General features: G+C 41.2%; 1 protein-coding gene across 1 annotated transcript in view; it reads right to left on the bottom strand.

The window, feature by feature from the left end:
- Nucleotides 1-25,556, bottom strand: part of LOC106562972 (laminin subunit gamma-3) — a 257,596-nt gene that overhangs the window by 199,118 nt on the left and 32,922 nt on the right. Inside the window, exon 2 of the mRNA XM_014128127.3 lies at nucleotides 17,454-17,758. Coding sequence (XP_013983602.3) covers nucleotides 17,454-17,758 — 305 coding nt within the window. The remainder of the gene's footprint in view (nucleotides 1-17,453; nucleotides 17,759-25,556) is intronic.

Here is a 25,556-nt window from a genome sequence, read left to right on the forward strand (position 1 = left end):
TTTATGTCACGGTTGTCGTCGGTAATGGAGGACCAAAACGCAGCAGGTATGTGTAAGCTCATCTTGACGTTTATTAACTTCCCAATATGAACACCAAAATAACAAAACAAGTGAACGAACGATATACAGACAGTCTGGCAAGGCACAAGGCTAAACACAGAACAATCTCCCACAAACACACAGATAAACACACCCAACTAATATAGGACTTCCAATCAAAGGCAACACCACACAGCTGCCTTCGATTGGAAGTCCACCCCAATTAACTCTACATAGAAACAGACTACCTAGACTAAACATAGAATTACATAAACATAGATCATAACCCAAAAACCCGGAAATACTAAATCAAACACCCTTTTACCAAAACACCACCCCGAACCACATAAAACAAATACCCTCTGCCACGTCCTGACCAAACTACAATAACAATTAACCCTTATACAGGCCAGGACGTGACATTTTAAACTCGGACAAAACAGAGATGCTTGTTCTAGGTCCCAAGAAACAAAGAGATCTTCTGTTGAATCTGACAATTAAGCTTGATGGTTGTACAGTCGTATCAAATAAAACTGTGAAGGACCTCGGCGTTACTCTGGACCCTGATCTCTCTTTTGACGAACATATCAAGACTGTTTCAAGGACAGCTTTTTTCCATCTACGTAACATTGCACATGCTTTTGTCACTTCTAGGTTAGACTACTGCAACGCTCTACTTTCCGGCTACCCGGATAAAGCACTAAATAAACTTCAGTTAGTGATAAACACGGTGGCTAGAATCTTGACTAGAACCCAAAAATGTGATATTACTCCAGTGCTAGCCTCTCTACACTGGCTTCCTGGTAAGGCAAGGGCTGATTTCAAGGTTTTAGTTCTAACCTACAAAGCATTATATGGCCTTGCTCCTACCTATCTTTCTGATTTGTTCCTGCTGTACATACCTACACGTACGCTATGGTCACAAGATGCAGGCCTCCTTACTGTCCCTAGAATATCTAAGCAAACAGCTGGAGGCAGGGCTTTCTCCTATAGAGCTCCATTTTTATGGAATGGTCTGCCTACCCATGTGAGAGACGCAGACTCGGTCTCAACCTTTAAGTCATTATTGAAGACTCACCTCTTCAGTAGGTCCTATGATTGAGTGTAGTCTGGCCCAGGAGTGTGAAGGTGAACGGAAAGTCACTGGCGCAACGAACCGCCCTTGCTGTCTCTGCCTGGCCGGTTCCCCTCTCTCCACTGAGATTCTCTGCCTCTAACCCTATTACAGGGGCTGAGTCACTGGCTTACTGGTGCTCTTCCATGCCGCCCCTAGGAGGGGTGCGTCACTTGAGTGGGTTGAGTCACTGACGTGATCTTCCTGTCCGGGTTGGCGCCCCCCCTTGGGTTGTGCCGTGGCGGAGATCTTTGTGGGCTATACTCGGCCTTGTCTCAGGATGATAAGTTGGTAGTTGAAGATATCCCTCTAGTGGTGTGGGGGCTGTGCTTTGGCAAAGTGGGTGGTGTTATATCCTGCCTGTTTGGCCCTGTCTGGGGTTATCGTCGGATGGGGCCACAGTGTCTCCCGACCCCTCCTGTCTCAGCCTCCAGTATTTATGCTGCAGTAGTTTATGTGTCGGGGGGCTAGGGTCAGTCTGTTATATATGGAGTATTTCTCCTGTCTTATCCGGTGTCCTGTGTGAATGTAAGTATGCTCTCTCTAATTCTTTCTCTCTCTTTCTTTCGTTATTTCTTTCTTTATTTCTTTCAGAGGACCTGAGCCCTAGGACTATGCCTCAGTACTACCTGGCCTGATGACTCCTTGCTGTCCCCAGTCCAGCTGACTGTGCTGCTGCTCCAGTTTCAACTGTTCTGCCTGCGGCTATGGAACCCTGACCTGTTCACCGGACGTGCTACCTGCCAGATGAGGACTGGCCACCCATCATAGCCTGGTTCCTCTCTAGGTTTCTTCCTAGGTTCTGGCCTTTCTAGGGAGTTTTTCCTAGCCAGCATGCTTCTACACCTGCATTGCTTGCTGTTTGGGTTTTTAGGCTGGGTTTCTGTACAGCACTTTGAGATATCAGCTGGTGTAAGAAGGGCTTTATAAATACATTTCATTGACATATGCTCGATGCCCATTCAGCCTGTCTTTTCAAACTTCTTTGTAGTTAGCCATGAGAGAAAAATGAATATTCAGAATAACTGTTCAGAACCTTTTTTTCTCCATTTGTGACATCCCTAGTTTACAAGCCAAAGAACTCCTACCTGGTACTATTTAGAACCATTCTTTTTTAATGTGTATTTTTAAAAATGTAACTAGGCAAGTCAGTTAAGAACAAATTCTTCTTTACAATTCTTCTTTACAATCTGGCTGCTACTGCCTGAGAAGAGATGAGATGATTACTTTAAGGAATGAAAAGAGGATTGAGAGGATCCGAAAAGGAAAATCTTCACAAAATAATTTCAAAAACCCGTACCATGTGAGCTACAAACTAGTTTATCACCAATATTCAAATAAATTGTTAAACTCTATGACATCCACAAGCTTTATGGCAGTCATCTGAATTCTCTGTCCCAGATGTCCTCATCTCGAAGAAGTCTTCTCACAAAACTGCCTGTCCAGACCGAACCGTTGGAGCTATAAACTAATATGTCACTAATATCAAAAGGGGAGACTCTCAGGAACACAAAGGTTCAGGGGAATTGTCTGAAGGTAACCCAGAACCAGGCTATAAAAATGGCAAAAAGTGCATAGGGGGTAAAATGTGCCAAAAACAATGTGAGAAAACATAACGTGACCCCCCCCCCACACACACACACACCCAAACGTCTTAGACCCTCACGCATTAAGTGTTGAGTTAGATTATATACTGTAACTACCTCAGTTGTTATTTCAAAACATTTCGGTGGCTTCACATCAAGTGCTTGCTTGCCGAAATGTTGCTCGCTACCTGACTCAGCTAAACACAAATCCCCTTAGATACATCCACATCTCATAGTGACGTCATGAGATTTGTAAATTAAAGATGAATATAATAATACATATCAAATGGAGTTTCCCATTTCCCCACTTAGAGTTTCTGGCGCAGCATAGAAATGTCCTTATCCAGATGGTGTGACAAAGGCATTTCAAACAGACCTGCTAACTTTCTTTGTTGTTTCTTTTAAGGTTGGTACCTCCAGCAGGCAGAGAGGCAAGAACCATTCATCCGCCAGCTCAGCGACAAGCTACACTAGTCACAGTACAATGTAATTGCACTGCTGGACTTTTTTAAAATCAAATGTACTTGTATTGTTTTAAAAATGTAAAGTGCACTCAGAAACTATTCAGACCACTTGACTTTTCCCACATTTTGTTACGTTACAGCCTTATTCTAAAACTGATTAAATAGTTTTTCCCTCCATCAATCTACACACAATAACCCATAATGACAAAATGAAAACATGATTTTCAAAATGTTTGCAAATGTATAAAAAATGTAAAACAGAAAAACCTTATTTACATTAGTATTCAGACCCTTTACTATGAGACTTGATAGTGAGTTCAGGTGCATCCTGTTTACATTGATCATCCTTGAAATGTTTCTACAACTTGATTGGAGTCCACCTGTGGTAAATTCAATTGATTAGACATGATTTGGAAAGGCACACACCTATCTACAGTTGAAGTCAGAAGTTTACATACACTTATGTTGGAGTCATAAAACTCATTTTCAACCACTCCACACATTTCTTGTTAACAAACTACATTTTTGGCAATTCGGTTAGGACACCTACTTTGTGCATGACACAAATAATTTTTCAAACAATTGTTTACAGACAGATTATTTCTCTTATAATTCAATATATCACAATTCCAGCGGGTCAGAAGTTTACATACACTGAGGTGACTGTGCCTTTTAAAAAGCTTGCAAAATTCCAGAAAATTATGTCATGGCTTTAGAAGCTTCTGATAGGCTAATTGACATCATTTGAGTCCATTGGAGGTGTACCTGTGGATGTATTTCAAGGCCTACCTTCAAACTCAGTGCCTCTTTGCTTGACATCATGGGAAAATCAAAACAAATCAGCCAAGACATCAGAAAAAAATTGCAGACCTCCACAAGTCTGGTTCATCCTTGGGAGCAATTTACAAACTCCTGAAGGTACCACGTTCATCTGTACAAACAATAGTACGCAAGTATAAACACAATGGGACCACGCAGCCGTCATACCACTCAGGAAGGAGACACGTTCTGTCTCTTAGAGATGAACGTACTTTGGTGCAAAAAGAGCAAATCAATCCCAGAACAACAGCAAAGGACCTTGTGAAGATGCTGGAGGAAGCAGGTACAAAGTAATCAGATAGTAAAAAATTCAAATAGTTATAGTCACCTCCAATGTAACTATTTGCCCCGCAACAAAAAAAGTGACTTTCCACAAAACTATAGTTATCCCAGGTCTGCTGGACACACTCACATACAGTGAGGGAAAAAAGTATTTGATCCCCTGCTGATTTTGTATGTTTGCCCCCTGACAAAGAAATGATCAGTCTATAATTTTAATGGTAGGTTTATTTGAACAGTGAGAGACAGAATAACAACAAAAAAATCCAGAAAAACGCATGTCAAAAATGTTATAAATTGATTTGCATTTTAATGAGGGAAATAAGTATTTGACCCCCTCTCAAATATTTCTGGCTCCCAGGTGTCTTTTATACAGGTAACGGGCTGAGATTAAGAGCACACACTTATAGGGAGTGCTCCTAATCTCAGTTTGTTACCTGTATAAAAGACATGTGTCCACAGAAGCAATCAATCAATCAGATTCCAAACTCTCCACAATGGCCAAGACCAAAGAGCTCTCCAAGGATGTCAGGGACAAGATTGTAGACCTACACTAGGCTGGAATGGGCTACAAGACCATCGCCAAGCAGCTTGGTGAGAAGGTGATAACAGTTGGTGCGATTATTCGCAAATGGAAGAAACACAAAAGAACTGTCAATCTCCCTCGGCCTGGGGCTCCATGCAAGATCTCACCTCATGGAGTTGCAATGATCATGAGAACGGTGAGGAATCAGCCCAGAACTACACGGGAGGATCTTGTCAATGATCTCAAGACAGCTGGGACCATAGTCACCAAGAAAACCATTGGTAACACACTACGCCGTGAAGGACTGAAATCCTGCAACGCCCGCAAGGTCCCCCTGCTCAAGAAAGCACATATACATGCCCGTCTGAAGTTTGCCAATGAACATCTGAATGATTCAGAGGACAACTGGGTGAAAGTGTTGTGGTCAGATGAGACCAAAATGGAGCTTTTTGGCATCAACTCAACTCGCCGTGTTTGGAGGAGGAGGAATGCTGGCTATTACCCCAAGAACACCATCCCCACCGTCAAACATGGAGGTGGAAACATTATGCTTTGGGGGTGTTTTTCTGCTAAGGGCACAGGACAACTTCACCGCATCAAAGGGACGATGGATGGGGCCATGAACCTTACATCTTGGGTGAGAACCTCCTTCCCTCAGCCAGGGCATTGAAAATGGGTTGTGGATGGGTATTCCTGCATGACAATGACCCAAAACACACGGCCAAGGCAACAAAGGAGTGGCTCAAGAGGAAGCACATTAAGGTCCTGGAGTGGCCTAGCCAGTCTCCAGACCTTAATCCCATAGAAAATCTGTGGAGGGAGCTGAAGGTTCGAGTTGGCAAACGTCAGCCTCGAAACCTTAATGACTTGGAGAAGATCTGCAAAGAGGAGTGGGACAAAATCCCTCCTGAGATGTGTGCAAACCTGGTGGCCAACTACAAGAAACGTCTGACCTCTGATTGCCAACAAGGGTTTTGCCACCAAGTACTAAGTCATGTTTTGCAGAGGGGTCAAATACTTATTTCCCTCATTAAAATGCAAATAATTTTATAACATTTTTGACATGCGTTTTTCTGGATTGTTTTGTTGTTATTCTGTCTCTCACTGTTCAAATAAACCTAACATTAAAATTATAGACTGATAATTTCTTTGTCAGGGGGCAAAAGTACAAAATCAGCAGGGGATAAAATACTTTTTTCCCTCACTGTACAGTGTCTACGGAAAGTATACAGACCCCTCAACTTTTCCACATTTTGTTAGGTGCAAATAATACAGTATTCAGATCCTTTACTCAGTACTTTGTTGAAGCACCTTTGACAGACGAGATTTCAGCTTGCTCCGTGTAACCTTAACTTTTATCCCTCTCAAACTTACTTAAAATGTAACGGAACTTGGCTTATAGTAAACACACTAGAGAACAACGCTTAGTTGAACGCTAATTTGATCTGAAACTTTGAGAAATGGAAGAAAAAATTGTGCGAAAGTGCAAAGAGAGGAGAAGGCAGTTGCTAGCTGAGCACTCATACATTGGAGAAAAACGGCCACCTGACTCCTTGGGAGAAGAAATGGAGGATTCTGGACATTCGGTTGATACTGAAAATGCAGTCAATAGTCTTGCACCCAAAAAGACACGGAAAGAATTGTCTTTGCGCGAACTACAGGCCAACATAATCGATGCTGTCTCTGCAAAGATAAACGAAAGAGCCGATGGTCTGGAGAAAATGATATGCGAAAACACATCAAAAATAGTTAACCTCGAGACCTCTCTGAATCATGCATACAAGAGTATCAAAGAGCTTAAACTTGCAAACACTGCTACTTCTGAGAAATGCACTGCACAGGAGAAGACCATCACAGACATGCAAGAGCACTTATCGGAAGCAGAGCGATACCGGAGGAGGTGGGGGCTACGGCTTTACGGTGTCCCCGAGGACCAGGATGAGAATGTGAAGCGCTTAGTAAGAGACATCTGTAACCGTGTGGCACCGGACTTCACCGATGGATATATGAATATGGCTGTGGATGTCGCTCATCGTATTGGGAAGAAACAAGATCCATCATCAGCCGCTCGATCATCATCCAGTTTGCTTTTCGCACAGCGAGAGATGCAGTTTGGAACAAAGCAAAGGAAAGTGCCTTTCTGAAAGAGAGAAAATATAGATTTGGTGAGGACTTGACTGCAGCAGACAAGGCAGCAAAGGCAAAATTGTGGCCTCTTGTACAACAGGCCCGAAATCAAGGAAAGGGTGGATACTACAGGGGAATCAGAGCCTTTTACCCCAGACGGAAAAGAAATACGACCGGGGTGATTTGTTCTGTCGGTAGGTTTACAAGGTAGCTCCTTCCCCACTGCAAACTGAGCATTCTAGTTTTGAATTATGGTGTTACTCTTTAAAAGTTAAGACTTCTGTTAATACATATATGAAGCAACTTCTATAGAGAGGGTAGAGTTGAGATTGCATAGGATTTTTCTTTCTATTCTATAGATATGGACTTGAAGTTTATGTCAATCAATGCCAGGGGGATACGAATCCTGTTGAAGAGAGAAGCTTTTTTTTTGTTTTGTAAGGACTTGTATTCGTTCAAGAAACACTTTCATTCAAAGAAGACTATAATTATAGGAAAAATCAGTGGGGCAATGTCAGTGGGGCAGTGAGCCCACGGGACTCATCATTCAGCTGGGGTTGCAATTTCAGCACACAATTTCAAAGGGAAATTTTTGTTTACTCAAATGGACTCCAATGGACATTGGCTAGTAGCGGTCATCAACCACATAGACAGATTATTTGTGTTGTGTAATGTATATGGATACTGTTCTAGTCCTCCAATTAACTTACTTTTAGAGGAAATTGAAGAAATTCTTAAGTCTTCTGAGAAAATATACATCCAGTCAGATTATAGTTGGTGGAGATTTTAATATGGTTTATTCTAATGAGACTGATAGATTGCCCCATAGGCCTAACATTGGTGTGAACAAGTTGGTGAATTTCTGCCAAAGCCTGGACTTAATTGACATATGGAGAGTTAAAAACCCTGGAGAGAAACAATACACATGGAGTAATAGAGATTAGAGGTCGACCGATTAATCGAAATGGCCGATTAAGTAGGGCAGATTTCAAGTTTTCATAACAAATCGGTATTTTTGGCCACCGATTTGCCGATTTGCTTTTGTTTAAAATTATTATTATTATTTTTTTTTACACCTTTATTTAACTAGGCAAGTCAGATTAAGAACACATTCTTATTTTCAATGACGGCCTAGGAATGGGGGTTAACTGCCTTGTTCAGGGGGGATTCGTTTTTGCAACCTTTGGTTACTAGTTCAACGCTCTAACCACCTGCCTTACATTGCACTCCACGAGGAGCCTGCATGGCAGGCTGACTACCTGTTACGCGAGGGCAGCAAGAAGCAAAGGTAAGTTGCCAGCTAGCATTAAACTTATCTTATAAAAAATTAGCAATCTTAACATAATCACTTGTTAACTACACATGGTTGATGATATTACTAGTTTATCTAATGTGTCCTGCGTTGCATATAATCGATGCGGTGCCTGTTAATTTCTCATTGAATCACAGCCTACTTCGACAAACGGGTGTTGATTTAACAAGCGCATTTGTGAAAAAAGCACTGTAGTTGCACCAATGTACCTAACCATAAACATCAGTGTCACTTTCTTTAAAATCAATACACAAGTATATATTTTTAAACCTGCATATTTAGTTAATATTGCCTGCTAACATGAAATTGTGTCACATCTCTAGCGTTCATTGCACGCAGAGTCAGGGTATATGCAAGAGTTTGCGCTGCCTGGCTCGTTGCGAACTAATTTGCCAGAATTTTACGTAATTATGACATAACATTGAAGGTTGTGCAATGTAACAAGAATATTTAGACTTAGGGATGCCACCTGTTGGATAAAATATGGAACGGTTCCGTATTTCACTGAAAGAAAAAACTTTTGTTTTCGAGATGATAGTTTCCGGATTCGACCATATTAATGCCATAAGGCTCGTATTTCTGTGTGTTTATTATATTATAATTAAGTCTATGATTTGATATTTGATAGAGCAGTCTGACTGAGCGGTGGTAGGCAGCAGCAGGCTCATAAGCATTCATTCAAACAGCACTTTTGTGCGTTTTGCCAGAAGCTTTTCGCTGTGCTTCAAGCATTGAGCTATTTATGACTTCAAGCCGGATGGGTATAATTTGTGGAACGTTCCAACAGGAATCTATTCCAAAAACCTCGTAAATATCAAGGTTGCCAAAAAACAACCCATACAAAGTTGTATAGCGGCAGAATAAGATACCGGGTAGGGAGTGGTCTATTTCATTGCGTTTTTCACTCGTCACGTTTATTCCGAAAAATGTCTGTCCTCACTCTGGTTGCCTATGGACAAACATTAAGAATAAGCTACATGGTGAGTAGATGCCTATTCGGCAGCTAGTTAGCTAGGTTTGTATGCGTTGCTACTTTGTATGCGTTGTTGGTTGGCAACGTTTTACTTTACGTTTTTTGGAACAGATTCCTGTTGGAACGTTCCACAAATTATACCCACCCCTTCAAGCCTATCAACTCCCAAGATTAGGCTGGTGTAACCCATGTGAAATGGCTAGCTAGTTAGCGGGGTGCGCGCTAATAGCATTTCAAACGTCACTCGCTCTGAGACTTGGAGCAGTTGTTCCACTTGCTCTGCATGGGTAACGCTACTTCAAGGGTGGCTGTTGTCGGTGTTCCTGGTTTGAGCCCAGGTAGGAGCGAGGAGAGGGACGGAAGCTATACTGTTACACTGGCAATACTAAAGTGCCTATAAGAACATCCAATAGTCAAAGGTATATGAAATACAAATCGTATATAGAGAGAAATAGTCCTATAATTCCTATAATAACTACAACCTAAAACTTCTTACCTGGGAATATTGAAGACTCATGTTAAAAGGAACCACCAGCTTTCATATATTCCCATGTTCTGAGCAAGGAACTTAAACTTTAGCTTTCTTACATGGCACATATTGCACTTTTACTTTCTACTCCAACACTTTGTTTTGCATTATTTAAACCAAATTGAACATGTTTCATTATTTATTTGAGGCTAAATTTATTTTATTGATGTATTATATTAAGTTAAAATAAGTGTTCATTCAGTATTGATGTAATTGTCATTATTACAAATAACATTTTTTTAAATAAAAAAAAAAATATAAATCGGCTGATTAATCAGTATCGTCCGTTTTGGCCCTCCAATAATCGGCATCGGTATCGGCGTTGAAAAATCATAATCGGCAGACCTCTAATAGAGATCATTCTTTACAATCAAGAATTGATTTGTGGGTGATAACCTCTAGTCTTGAGCCCAACACTGTAGAGGTAAAAATACTGCCTGCAGTCCTGCCGGATCATAAAGTCATATGGTTGACTGTAAGAATGTGCAGTAATGATGATAAGAAATACTCTGGTGGTTATTGGATATTAATTAAATAACTCATTGTTATTGCATGATGATTTAAAAAATGTGAGTAAGAATCTAATTTCTGTTTACTGGAGTTTAGCTACATCTAATGCAGAATATGGGAAATATTGGGAACTGCTGAAATTTAAAATCTGCTCAGCCTGTATTACTTATGGAAAACTGCTTGCTTTAAGAAGGAGATGCGAGGTAGTTGAACTCTCTAAGACAATTGCGGATATCACAGAGATTGAGCATCTTGATCTTAATGAGAAAGCTAAATTGAATGATTTACAGAATCAACTAGATACATTGTATGAGAAAAAGGCTAGAGGAGCTTTCATAAGATCCAGAAAACAATGGCTTTATAAGGCGAAAAGAACAGTAGATACTTTTTTAATTTGGAAAGAGGAACTCAACACACTTCGGAAATGTAAGATTAATGGGGTTACCACTGAGGATAGAGAGTTGTTATCAGACTTTACCACTAAGTTTTCTGAGAATCTTTACTCCTTAGCCTCTTGACGGTCACCTAGGATAGGGGGCGCCACAGCGCATTTTGAAAAAGATTCGTGCCCATTTTAAACGGCCTACTACTCAAACTCAGAAGCTAGGATATGCATATAAGGATATGTAGGATATGGATATGTATAGAAAACACCCTAAAGTTTCTAAAACTGTTTGAATGGTGTCTGTGAGTATAACAGAACTCATATGGCAGTCAAAACCCCGAGACAGATCGAAACAGGAAGTGGAATTCTGAATTGCGAACTCAACTTCATCACGTTGCCTATTAATCACACCGTGAGCTATGGTTCATTGAGCACTTCCTATTGCTTCCACTAGATGTCCCCAGTCTTTACAAAGTGATTTGAGTCTCCTACTGTGAAAACTGACAGAATGACACGCTGTGGAATGTGGTCACACAGAGAGGACCATCACCATTATGACGCCGGCGCCCCTGGTTACCCTCCCCTTTCGAAACGTTTTGAAACACAATGCAATCGTCCCTCTCGAATCTTATTGGAGCTCTCGTTGAAAAAGGCCCTACAGATTTATGTTATACAACGTTTGACATGTTTGAACGAACCTAAATAAGAAAAAAATGCATTTTGTTGAAAGAGTAGCCCCGGGCACGTCGGAACTTTTGGTGAAGCCTTCAGAACGCGCTAACAAGAACAAGCTATTGGGACGTAAAGGATTAACTTTTTCGAACGAAAATACATTTGTTGTAGACCTGGGATTCCTGGAAGTGCCTAAGGATGAAGATAATCAAAGGTAAGGGATTATTGACAATAGTATACAAGACTAGATGTGATATGCGATTGTTCCAAGATGGCTAGTCTATTGCTATTGCTAGCCTATTGTTCTGAGTATCGCATCCCCTTTTATTGCAAAGTGTGATTATCCAGTAAAGTTATTTTTAAATCTGGCATTACAGGTGCTTTCAAGATATATTAATCTATAAATCTTAGAATGACAATATTACATTTTTAAAATGTTTTCGAATAGTAATTTAGTAAATTGTAGCACTGTTTCACCGGATGCATTTGAGGGAAAATAGTTAGTCAACGTTACGCGCCGATGTAAAATGCTGTTTTTATATATAAATATGAACTTTATCGAACAAAAGAATGCATGTATTGTGTAACATGATGTCCTAGGAGTGTCATCTGATGAAGTTTGTATAAGGTTAGTGCTGCATTTAGCTGTTTTTTGGTTATTTGTGATGCATGTAGTTGGTCGGAAAATGGCTATGTGGCTACTTTTACGATATACTCCTCTAACATAATCTAATGTTTTGCTTTTGCTGTAAAGCCTTTTTGAAATCGGACAACGTGGTTCGATTCAGGAGAGGTGTATCTATAAAATGATATAATTTGAAAAAAAAATTGAAAAAAAAAAATGTATTAAATGTTGTTATGCTAATGGCGATATGATTTTTCGCTGGATGTCCGCATACGGGACGGAGGTCGCACAGGGGTTAAATAACAATTTGAGTGACTCTAAGGATCTCCTTGATTCTATAGAGAATGTTAATTCGGTTAGTGAAGAATTCAATCGGTCTTGTTGTCAAGATTTATCCATTATGGACATCCAGTACGGGGTTGCTCAGTTAAATAACAAATCTCCAGGTTGTGATGGATTAACCTCTGAATTTTACAAAACCTTCTCTGAAGAAATAGCACCATTTTTACTTTAAACCTTTAAGGAGGCTATAAAGAAGGGAGAACTACCTGCCTCTCTGAAGCAAGGGGATATTACTCTTATACCTAAACCACACAAGGATCTCTTAAATATTGATAATTGGTCTTGCTTGAATGATCTGATTGATGAATGTCAATCAGGGTTTATGAAAGGGAGTCATATATCTAATAATCTGAGGCTGGTGTTAGACTTGGTTGAGTATTGTGATCTATTGGATGAGTTCCCTGTTATCCTATTTTGGGATTTTCAGAAAGCATTTGATACAGTAATTCACAATTTTATCTTTGATTGTCTTAAGCATTTGAAATTTGGTCATTTTTTTGTTGGTGCTATTAGAACTCTGTATAATGGTGGCAATAGCTGTATCAAACTCTGTCATGGAACAACCTCAAGGCTTAACATTTACAAAGGAATACAACAAGGTTGTCCAATTTCACCTTTTTTTTTATTTTTGTTAGTATCTCAAATGTTATGCTCATTAGTTCATAAAAGTCAATTTGAAGGCATTACATTCCAGGCCAGAGAGATCAAGATATCCCAACTGGCGGATAACACCTCACTTCTTTTTGAAAACTGTGTCACAAGCTAGATTGGCATTGGATGTCGTGAAGCAGTTCTCCAAAATCTCAGGTTTGGCATTAAATCTTTCCAAAAGGAGCTGTCAATCCAGCAGATTGTAACATCTCTGAAAAAGATACTGTAACTTAAAGATCACCAAAAATCTTAAGGCTGTGAATGATCTTAATTTGAACCCTGTAATGGAATCTGTCCAAAAAAATGTATCCTCATGGTTAGGGAGGGATTTAAGTCTTCAAGGAAGGGTGCTTTTATCCAAAGCTGAGGGGCTATCTCATGCATCCTATCTTTTTCCATCTATTGACATTCCCAAATCCACTTGCTGTACCTTAGATAGGCGTTTGTACAACTTCATATGGAAAAACAAGCCACATAAGATAAAAAGAGATGTTATCACCAACAGGGTTTGTGATGGCGGTCTAAATGTCTTGGACTTCACTCTCTTCAATCAGATTTCCAATGTCAACTGGATTAAAAGGTAAATAAAAAATCCTCATAGTTTCTTGAATATTATATCTCATTTTGTTTTTCAGAAGTTCGGAGGGCTTAATTTTTTACTACAATGTCCATATATTGTGGGTAAACGTTCTGTGAAACTGGCTTTTCACAAGCAGGCTTTAATGTGCTGGGCTTTGTTGTATAAACCTTTCACCTCATAAATGTTTTATATGGAACAATGGGTCGATGGTAGAAACAAGATGTTATTTAACCATAAATTGTTCTCGAAAAACATGGTCCTTGTCAGCCAATTAGTTAATGTTAGTGGGAATTTATGGAAAGATACAACTTTGAGGTTTCACGCAAGGAATATGACACTGCTATTAAAGCTATACCTAGTGGGATAAAAACTTTACTTCAGAATAATGCATATTTTGGAATATCTCCGATTGTAAGCGATATCCAGATGAATGGCATTGGTCTACTACATATGAAATTCAACAATCGTTTATTATGGGATATTTCCTACAGGAAGTCTATTCCCTCTGCGATATATTTTTGGGCTTCATCGTTTGATGTAAACTGGCGCCATGCTTGGCTCACTCCACACAAATGTATGGTGACCAATAAAGTAAAGGAGATCTCCTTTAAGGTTATCCATAGATTCTATCCGTGTAATAGCTTGATTTCTAAATACACTGCAAAAAAAATAAAGGGAACACTTAAACAACACAATGTAACTCCAATTCAATCACACTTCTGTGAAATCAAACTGTCCACTTAGGAAGCAAAACTGATTGACAATAAATGTCACATGCTGTTGTGCAAATGGAATAGACAACAGGTGGAAATTATAGGCAATTAGCAAGACACCCCCAATAAAGGAGTGGTTCTGCAGGTGGTGATCACAGACCACTTCTCAGTTCCTATGCTTCCTGGCTGATGTTTTGGTCACTTTTGAATGCTGGCGGTGCTTTCACTCTAGTGGTAGCATGAGACGGCGTCTACAACCCACACAAGTGGCTCAGGTAGTGCAGCTCATCCAGGATGGCACATCAATGCGAGCTGTGGCAAGAAGGTTTGCTGTGTCTGTCAGCGTAGTGTCCAGAGCATGGAGGCGCTACCAGGAGACAGGCCAGTACATCAGGAGACGTGGAGGAGGCCGTAGGAGGGCAACAACCCAGCAGCAGGACCGCTACCTCCGTCTTTGTACAAGGAGGAGCAGGAGGAGCACTGCCAGAGCCCTGCAAAATGATTTACAGCAGGCCACAAAGGTGCATGTGTCTGCTCAAACGGTCAGAAAGAGACTCGATGAGGGTGGTATGAGGGCCCGACGTCCACAGGTGTGGGTTGTGCTTACAGCCCAACACCGTGCAGGACGTTTGGCATTTGCCAGAGAACACCAAGATTGGCAAATTCGCCACTGGTGCCCTGTGCTCTTCACAGATGAAAGCAGGTTCACACTGAGCACATGTGACAGACGTGACAGAGTCTGGAGACGCCATAGAGAACGTTCTGCTGCCTGCAACATCCTCCAGCATGACCGGTTTGGCGGTGGGTCAGTCATGGTGTGGGGTGGCATTTCTTTGGGGGGCCGCACAGCCCTCCATGTGCTTGCCAGAGGTAGCCTGACTGCCATTAGGTGCCGAGATAAGATCCTCAGACCCCTTGTGAGACCATATGCTGGTGCGGTTGGCCCTGGGTTCCTCCTAATGCAAGACAATGCTAGACCTCATGTGGCTGGAGTGTGTCAGCAGTTCCTGCAAGAGGAAGGCATTGATGCTATGGACTGGCCCGCCCGTTCCCCAGACCTGAATCCAATTGAGCACATCTGGGACATCATGTCTCGCTCCATCCACCAACGCCACGTTGCACCACAGACTGTCCAGGAGTTGGCGGATGCTTTATTCCAGGTCTGGGAGGAGATCTCTCAGGAGACCATCCGCCACCTCATCAGGAGCATGCCCAGGCGTTGTAGGGAGGTCATACAGGCACGTGGAGGCCACACACACTACTGAGCCTCATTTTGACTTGTTTTAAGGACATTACATCAAAGTTGGATCAGCCTGTAGTGTGGTTTTCCACTTTAATTTTGAGTGTGACTCCAAATCCAGACCTCCATGGGTTGATAAATTGGATTTCCATTGATTATTTTTGTGTGATTTTGTTGTCAGCACATTCAACTATGTAAAGAAAAAAGTATTTAATAAGATTATTTCATTCATTCAGATCTAGGATGTGTTATTTTAGTGTTCCCTTTATTTGTTTGAGCAATGTATATACTTGATGTTACCAGTGAATGCAGTTTTTGTGAACTAGAAACTGAATCTATTGAACACTTATTCTGTTATTGTTTATATGGTGAAGTGTTCTGGACTGATGTAAAACTATATCTTGGCCTCAAATTGCATACAACCATTGAAATTTCTAAGTTTTACATATTTTTTTACTACACTGATTTCCCAATTGAACGTGGGTATGTCATAAATGTCTTTATTTTATTAGGAACATTTTTCATACACAGATCAAAATTTATGAGGAAAAAGCCCCTTTTCGTAATTTTTTTATCTGATTTGGAAAACTTTAAAACGTATACAAAACAAAATGTCAAAAAAATGTATTCGCTATATGTCTGTATTTGATTTGATATAATGTGGATTTTATTTTTTATTTTTTAAAATTTCTTTGTGGAATCCCTCTGGCTGTGACGTTTATGTTTTGCATGTTACTGTTAATAAAAAAAATTCAAAAAAGGTTTAAGTCCGGGTTCTGGCTGGGCCACTCAAGGACCTTCAGAGACTTGTCCCGAAGCCACTCCTGCGTTGTCTTGGCTGTGTGCTTAGGGTTGTTGTCCTGTTGGAAGGTGAACCTTCGGCCCAGTTTGAAGTCCTGAGAGCTATGAAGCAGGTTTGACTAGTCTCCCAGTCCCTGCCGCTGAAAAACATCCTCACAGCATGATTCTGCCACCACCATGCTTCACTGTAGAGATGGTGCCAGGTTTCCTCCAGACGTGACGCTAACATTCAGGCCAAAGAGTTCAAACCTGGTTTCATCAGATCAGAGAATCTTATTTTTCATGGTCTTTGTGTCTTTAGGTGCCTTTTACTGAGGAGTGGCTTCCGTCTGGCCACTCTACCATAAATACCTGATTGGTGGAGTGCTGCAGAGATGGTTCTCCTTCTGGAAGGTTCTCCCATCTCCACAAAGGAACTCAGGTTCTTGGTCACCTCCCTAATCAAGGCGCTTCTCCCCCGATTTCTCCCTTCGACTGCATGGCTTGGTTTTTGCTCTGACATGCACTGTCAGCTGCGGGACCTTATATAGACATGTGTGTGCCTTTCCAAATCATGTCCAATCAATTGAATTTACCGCAGGTGGACCTTTCAAGGATGATCAATGGCAACAGGATGCACCTGAGATCAATTTAGAGTGTCATAGCAAAGGGTCTGAATACTTATGTAAATAAGGTATTTCTGGATACATTTTTGTATAAATTAGCACAAAATAAACTGTTTCCACTTTGTCATTATGGGCTATTGTGTGTAGATTGCTGAGGATTTAAAAAAAATCCATTTTAGAATCAGGCTGAAACATAACAAAATATGGAAAAAGTAATGTGGTCTGAATACTTTCCGAAGGCACTGTATATGTAAAAAATACACACAAAATGTATTATGTTAAAATGCAATGGTTCGTGAAGGCACCTTGAAAACAAGTCCTTCATATGCTAATCAAGTACTGTACATGTCGCCTAACCTCTCCTTGACTTCAAAATACCTCTGTGACTTGTCTGCTACCATAATACCAACAGCCCATTCAAACGCCTCTACATCAGTCACTCTAAACATGTAATTTTCCCACAGTTCCACCAAGACCAACCTCCTGCCACTACCCTGTTTCTCTCAGTTCCTCTTTCATTCTCTGTGACTCACACACACACGTACGCACACACATCCTCACCTGCAGCACGGCGCTCTGGTCAAAGTTATATGCGCTGGGTCGTCCCTCCAAAGTGGAGAAGGCCACATTGCCCCCAGTCAAAGGGGAGATGTCACTGAACTCGTCGGTGCACAACGCCATCCTCTCGTCATCCCCCGGGCGAATATATCCCTTGGCGTTCTTCCCGTAGGTCTTGCTACAGGAGGCACTGTAGTACTGGTAGGGCATCCATGGTCCATCCTGATTTGTCCGCTTGTAGATGGCAAAGCTCTCTGGTCGGCTAGTGTAGAACTTGAGCCGCACGTAGGTGATCTCAAAGGCCTTGCCTGTGGAGATACAGGAGTTAGTATACTACAGTGTGAAGGGATGCAGGAATTAGTATGTACACCACAGTATGTAAATACAAATGCATTTCAGCAGCAAACTTTCTGTCCCCCTCCATTTCTTCCCACAGAAACAGACTTGGTCTAATTGTTTGCTACACACATTGCTTGCTAACCAAGCTATCGTTAGTCCCATCAAATATTGCATTTTATAACATTATAACATGTAAAAGGACAAATGCCAGAGTCTGTTTATCATTATGATTTATGTAGAAATGTAAGTTTCTTATTCTACTCTCCACCGCTGTAAACTCTGCACTCGCCTTTCAGTTCAAGATTTTAGGCACAGGTTATGCACCTCTCGTTATTTGGTTTCTCCCGTTTTGGGAGTGTTTTTGAAGTTTATTAGAAATGTTCATGTTTATTCTAATGAGGTGTTTTTTTCAGTAACATGTGAAGTATTGGCCATTAGAATTTAACGTGTGCAATAGCAGGCCAATTGCCTCCAAGGTCATCATTAAGCTGGGTCTCTGGGTCTCAACCACACCCTGTGCAATTGGGTCCTGGACATCCTGTCGGGCCGCCTCCAGATGGTGAAGGTAGGAAACAACATCTCCACTTCTTTGATCCTCAACACTGGGGCCTCAAAAGGGTGCGTGCTCAGCCCCCTCCTGTACTCCCTGTTCACCCATTACTGCGTGGCAATGCACGCCTCCAACACAATCATCAAGTTTGCAGATGACACAACAGTAGTAGGCTTGATTACCAACAACAACGAGACAGCCTACAGGGAGGAGGTGAGGGCCCTCGGAATGTGGTGTCAGGAAAACAACCTCTAACTCAATGCCTACAAAACAAAGGAGATTATCGTGGACCTCGGGAAACAGCAGAGGGAGCACCCCCCCATCCACATCGACGGGACAGTAGTAGAGAAGGAGGAACGTTTTAAGTTCCTCTGCATACACATCACAGACAAACTGAATGGTCCACCCACACAGACAATGCGATGAAGAAGGCACAACAGCGCCTCTTCAACCTCAGGAGGCTGAAGAAATTTGGCTTGTCACCTAAAACCTTCACAAACTTTTACAGACGCACAATTGAGAGCATCCTGTCGGGCTGTATCACCGCCTGGTCCGACAACTGCACCACCCACAACTGCAAGGCTCTCCAGAGGGTGAACAACGCTTCCCTGGGGGCAAACTACCTGCCCTCCAGGACACCAACATCACCCGATGTCACAGGAAGGCCAAAAAGATCATCAAGGACAACAACCACCCCAGCCACTGCCTGTTCCCACCGCTACCATCCAGAAGGTGAGGTTAGTACAGGTGCATCAAAGCTGGGACTGAGAGACTGAAAAACAGCTTCTATCTCAAGGCCATCAGACTGTTAAACAGCCATCACTAACACAGAGAGGCTGCAGCCTACATAGAGACTTGAAATCACTGGCCACTTTAATAAATGGATCACTAGTCACTTTAATAATGGCACTCTAATAATGTTTACATATCTTGCATTACTCATCTCATATGAATATATTGTATTTCATACCATCTATTGCATCTTGCCTATGCTGCTCTGTCATCGCTCATCCATATATGTACATGTATATATTCTTATTCCAACCCTTTACTCCAAATTTGTGTGTATTAGGTAGTTGTGGAATTGGTAGATTACATGTTAGATATTGCTGCACTGTCTGAACTAAACTCAGCAAAAAAAGAAACGTCCCTTTTTCAGGACCTTGTTTTTCAAAGATCATTCGTATAAATCCAAATAACTTCACAGATCTTCACTGTAAAGGGTTTAAACACAGTTTCCCATGCTTGTTCAATGAACCATGATCAATTAATGAACGGTCGTTAAGACACTAACAGCTTACAGACGGTAGGAAATTAAGGTCACAGTTATGAAAACTTAGGACACTAAAGAGGCCTTTCTACTGACTCTGAAAAACACCAAACAAAAGGTGCCCTGGGTTCCTGCTCATCTGCGTGAACGTGCCTTAGGCATGCTGCACGGAGGCATGAGGACTGCAGATATGGCCAGGGCAATAAATTGCAATGTCCGTACTGTGAGACGCCTAAGACATCGCTACAGGGAGACAGGACAGACAGCTGATCGTCCTCACAGTGGCAGACCAAGTGTAACAACACCTGCACAGGATCGGTACATCCGAACATCACACAAGCAGGACAGGTACAGGATGGCAACAACAACTGCCCGAGTTACACCGAGAACGCACAATCTCTCCGTCAGTACTCACACTGTCCGCAATAGGCTGAGAGAGGCTGGACTGAGGGCTTGTAGGCTTGTTGTAAGGCAGGTCCTCACCAGACATCACCGGCAACAACGTCGCCAATGGGCACAAACCCACTGTCGCTGGACCAGACAGGACTGGCAAAACGTGCTCTTCACTGACGAGTCGCGGTTTTGTTTCTCCAGGAGTGATGGTCGGATTCGCGTTTATCGTCAAAGGAATGAGCGTTACACCGAGGCCTGTATGCTGGAGCGGGATCGAATTGGAGGTGGAGGCTCCCTCATCGTCTGGGGCGTTGTGTCACAGCATCATCGGACTGAGATTGTTGTCATTGCAGGCAACACCAAAGCTGTGCGTTACAGGGAAGACATCCTCATCCCTCATGTGGTACCCTATATGAAAAACAATTCTAATTTAGAAGGCTAAAATCACATTGCTATCTTTTCACAAATGGTTTCATGTTTTACAACATTTAGATGTAAATCGGGTAACTCGGAAGTCTCTACTTTCAGAGTTACGGTTATCTTGTTATTCCATTCATAATGACATCACAAAATGCTAAATGATATGACATGATTATTGTTTCAATCTCCACCAACCTTTTCCCACATTCTTTATGTTAGAAATATTGTTTCAATGTCCAATCTTTAGATGTTAAAGTTTTGGCAAGTCTCTCTCTGTTGTAACACTCAGACATTCCATTCTCAATACTGCAAAGGCACGTGAGAGAAAGTTTACGACCGGTCGTTAAGTAGTAAAACCGCCACAACTTCCCCCCTTCCTCTCTGGTGGGAGAGAGGAGGGGGGTTGGCTATCTTTGAAGCAACATGTGAAGCAACATGTGATAACATAAAACTACACATGACAACATGTGAGCACATGTGAAAACACAATGTCATTATATAAATGTGACAACCTGGGGAGGAACAATTTTAACATGTGGTACCATGACACTACACATGATAACATTTGAGTGCATGTGAAAACTCAGGTGTCAAATGTAATTTGGAATGTTTTACATTGAAAGGCATAATTGACATTAATTGTGTTTAAACATAGATGCTTCTGCAGTGCACCAGGTCCATACTTATACATAATATATTTTATAAAATGAGGGTATGGTTTAGGAACAGTGTTTTTACCTGGTGTAAAAAAAAGGTACACATCAAATCAAATACATTTTTATTGGTCACATACACGTGTTTAGCAGATGTTAATGTGGGTGTAGCGAAATGCATATGAACTCACATGGTACAGTTTGGTACCTTGTGGGTGTAATGGAACATTTTTCTACACAACATTTCAAATATAAGGTACGATCGTCACTGAGCTTTGATAGATGGGACAATGTACTGATGAGGCTCATTAGCATATTTGGGGGCACAGTCAAATATATGTGTATTTTATGCCAACCTTCAGTGAAATTGTATCAGTTTATGTGTTTGATGGCTATGCCAATGCGAGTAGAGCACCTCATTTGACACAGTCTGTTGTAGACACATAGGCACTAGAAGTTCTCAACTGGTCCTACAGAATTGTCAGTGGGAAACCTTAACGTTTGTTGACAATACAACTGAACCAATCAACCGGAATGACATTTTCTCTCACGGGTGGCCAAAAATAACCATCTGAAATCCCCAGCCCTACTAAGCCATGCCTCCAGTCTCTGATCTGACCCGGTGGATCATAGCTCAACTACCCAACTAAGTTACCTAAATGGCTGGTTTAAAAATAACCCAACGTGTGTTCTGTCCACTACAATGTCATGACGCTCCTGGTCGAGGATCCAAGGCCTCAGATCAGCTTGGTAAATAGCTGACAACAATCAGACCCTCTTACCCACAGAAGAGGGGAAGGGGGGGGGGGGGGGGGGGGGGGGTTTGACACCTTAACACTCTGTCTTAAATTCAAAGGCCGGAGGGGAATCTCCGGTGGTGGCAGTATCATGCTGTGGGGATGTTTTTCATCGGCAGGGACTGGGAAACTTGTCAGAATTGAAGGAATGATGCTAAATACAGGGAAATTCTTGAGTGAAACCTGTTTCAGTCTTCTAGAGATTTGAGACTAGGACGGAGGTTCACCTTCCAGCAGGACAATGACCCTAAGCATACTGCTAAAGCAACACTCAACTGGTTTAAGGGGAAACATTTATATGTCTTGGAATGGCCTAGTCAACGCCCAGACCTCAATCCAATTAAGCATCTGTGGTATGACTTAAAGATTGCTGTACACCAGAAATATCCCAAGAGACTTGCAGCTGTAATTGCTGCAAAAGGTAGCTCTACAAAGTATTGACTTTGGGGGGGGGGGGGTTGAATAGTTATGCACCCTCAAGTTTTCAGTTTTTTTTTATTTCTTGTTTGTTTCACAATAAAAAATATTTTGCATCATCAAAGTGGTAGGCATGTTGTGTAAATCAAATGATACAATCCCCCCCCCCAAAATGTAATTCCAGGTTGTAAGGCAACAAAATAGGAAAAATGCCAAGGGGGTAAATACTTTCACAAGCCACTGTAAGAAGGATATTGTGACCTCTGGTAGACAACCAGAGCCTTAGACCCAACGAGCCATTCCCGTAGAAGAATCGATTGGTTTCAAAGAGATGACGGACAAAGACATTTACACGTAAATACATTACATTCCTTAACAAACAGTCCACTAGGGACTTTTGTCTCATGTTATTGTGTATGTGTATTCTGTGTAATTATTTAGTTAGTTTGTAAATAAATAATGAAATCAATTTTTGCAGCACTGAATAATCAGAAAAGGCTGGGCTTTTTGCAGATTCAAGAAGTTTGTGACGGTCAGAATGAGACTGATATGAGATAATAATAAATAAGTGACTGTTATCGATCACACATATATATATTATATGTATACAGTTGAAGTCGGAAGTTTACATACACCTCAGCCAAATACATTTAAACTCAGCTTTTCACAATTCCTGACATTTCATCCAAGTAAAAATTCTGTGTCTTAGGTCAGTTAGGATCACCACTTTATTTTAAGAATGTAAAATGTCAGAATAATAGTAGAGAATGATTTATTTCAGCTTTTATTTCTTTCATCACATTCCCAGTCGGTCAGAAGTTTACATACACTCAATTAGTATTTGGTAGCATTGCCTTTAAACTTTGGAAGTATGCTTGGGATCATTGTCCATTTGGAAGACCCATTTGCGACCAAGCTTTAAATTCCTTACTGATGTCTTGAGATGTTGCTTCAATATATCCACATAATTTTCTTTCCTCATGATGCCATCTATTTTGTGAAGTGCACCAGTCCCTCCTGCAGCAAAGCACCCCAAAACATGATGCTGCCACCCCCGTGCTTCACGGTTGGTATGGTGTTCTTCGGCTTGCAAGCCTCCCCCTTTTTCCTCCAAACATAACGATGGTCATTATGGCCAAACAGTTCTATTTTTGTTTCGTCAGACCAGAGGAAATTTTTCCAAAAAGTATGATCTTTGTTCCCATGTGCAGTTGCAAACCATAGTCTGGCTTTTTATGGCAGTTTTGGAGCAGTGTCTTCTTCCTTTGCTGAGCGGTCTTTCAGGTTATGTGGATATAGGACTCGTTTTGCTGTGGATATGGATACTTTGTACCTGTTTCCTCCAGCATCTTCACAAGGTCCTTTGCTGTTGTTCTGGGATTGATTTGCACTTTTTGCACCAAAGTACATTCATCTCTAGGAGACAGAACGCGTTTCCTTCCTGAGTGGTATGACGGCTGCGTGGTCCCATTGTGTTTATACTTGCATACTAATGTTTGTACAGATGGACGTGGTACCTTCAGGCATTTGGAAATTGCTCCCAAGGATGAACCAGACTTGTGGAGGTCTGCAATTCTTTTTCTGAGGTCTTGGCTGATTTGTTTTGATTTTCCCATGATGTCAAGCAAAGAGGCACTGAGTTTGAAGGTAGGCCTTGAAATACATCCACAGGTACTCATCCGATTGACTCAAATGATGTCAATTAGCCTATCAGAAGCTTCTAAAGCCATGACATAATTTTCTGGAATTTTACAAGCTTTTTAAAGGCACAGTCAACTAAGTGTATGTAAACCTCTGACCCACTGGAATTGTGATACATTGAATTATAAGGGAAATAATCTGTCTGTAAACAATTGCTGAAAACATTACTTGTGTCATGCACAAAGTAGATGTCCTAACCTACTTGCCAAAACTATAGTTTGTTAACAAGAAATGTGTGGAGTGGTTGAAAAACCTGTAAACTTCCGACTTCAACTGTGTGTGTATATATATATATATATATATATATATATATATATATATATATATATATATAAACACATCTTTTAAGGTTGAATTTGTGAGATGGTCACTCAATAAACAACTTCTTCCGTGGTGCCCCAAATTCCTAATGAGTCAATTGTTACATGAGTAATTTAATTTGCTAACACTTAAACATAGTTGATTCGATAAACTACAGTCATCAGATTAATGCAAGTCACATCACCAATGCTGGCTTGGTTTTAACCCAGCATTTTTTTTTGTTTAGGATCAACATATGTAGGTTATGTGACTACTCTAGTAGCCTACCGCTACAATGAAAGAAAAGGGTTGGAAAGGAAGGGTTGGAACAACATGAAACATCTCATCAGTTAAGAAAAAAAACTATGGGGGACCAGGTTCAATTACCATTGCTTGTAAGGAAATGAATATAATTCCTGCAGGTTAGCAATATACAGTACTCCTTTAATCTCTCATTAATTCCACTGGTATGAAACCAGATATGAACCAGGGATCAATTAAACATAAACTGTTGTTTTGAAAGCTACATTAATAACGTTTTCCGGTTAAGGCAACTTAAGACTTTGGAAAGCAGACATCATTGCAGAGCTTGCATGTGTTTCCTGTGGAACTGATTTAGCAAAACCTAACATCTGAGCGGCAGCATGATTTTCAGATAGGCAAGAAAGCAGACACCTCAACAGGGCCCTGATTAGTGGGTATGCTGAGCACACCACGGTGGGCCTCAAAGGTAGAACAACCAGCCAACCAACCAATAAACAAACAATCACGACATCAGACACCTTTAAGGGTGGACTGTGCATGTGACAGAATTAAAGATGTCATTGATTTGTTGATGTACCTCTAGTGCCTTATTAACTATCTATCTGGCTGCATAGGAAGCGATAAATGGATAGAAAAAAGGGAGAGAAAGAGGGCTAGAGAGAAAGAGGGAGAGAGATAGAACGAGAGAGTGCGTGTGTGAGAGAGCTAGAGAGAGGGGAGACGTGAATAGAGAAAGAGATACAAATGTGGGAAGGGAGGGGCGAGGGAGGGATGAAGACTTTTTACACTTTTATCTCAGGGATTTTCAACTCAACCAAATTATTTCATTATTTGATTGTAACACTCCTTATAAAATGGAAAAGCCAAAGCTGAGGAAAATAGGCATCTAAATTAGCCCTGTCTGGCGGATCCCCGGCAAAGAAGAAATTTCCTCTGAATTTCTTATGTGGGTGTGTCTGAGAGGGATTTGGCAGGCTCTGCAAACTTCTAGCTATAATTGAT

The sequence above is a fragment of the Salmo salar genome, chromosome 11 (assembly GCF_965601325.2).
Source record: "Salmo salar chromosome 11, fSalSal1, whole genome shotgun sequence".
Taxonomy (NCBI): Eukaryota; Metazoa; Chordata; class Actinopteri; order Salmoniformes; family Salmonidae; genus Salmo; species Salmo salar.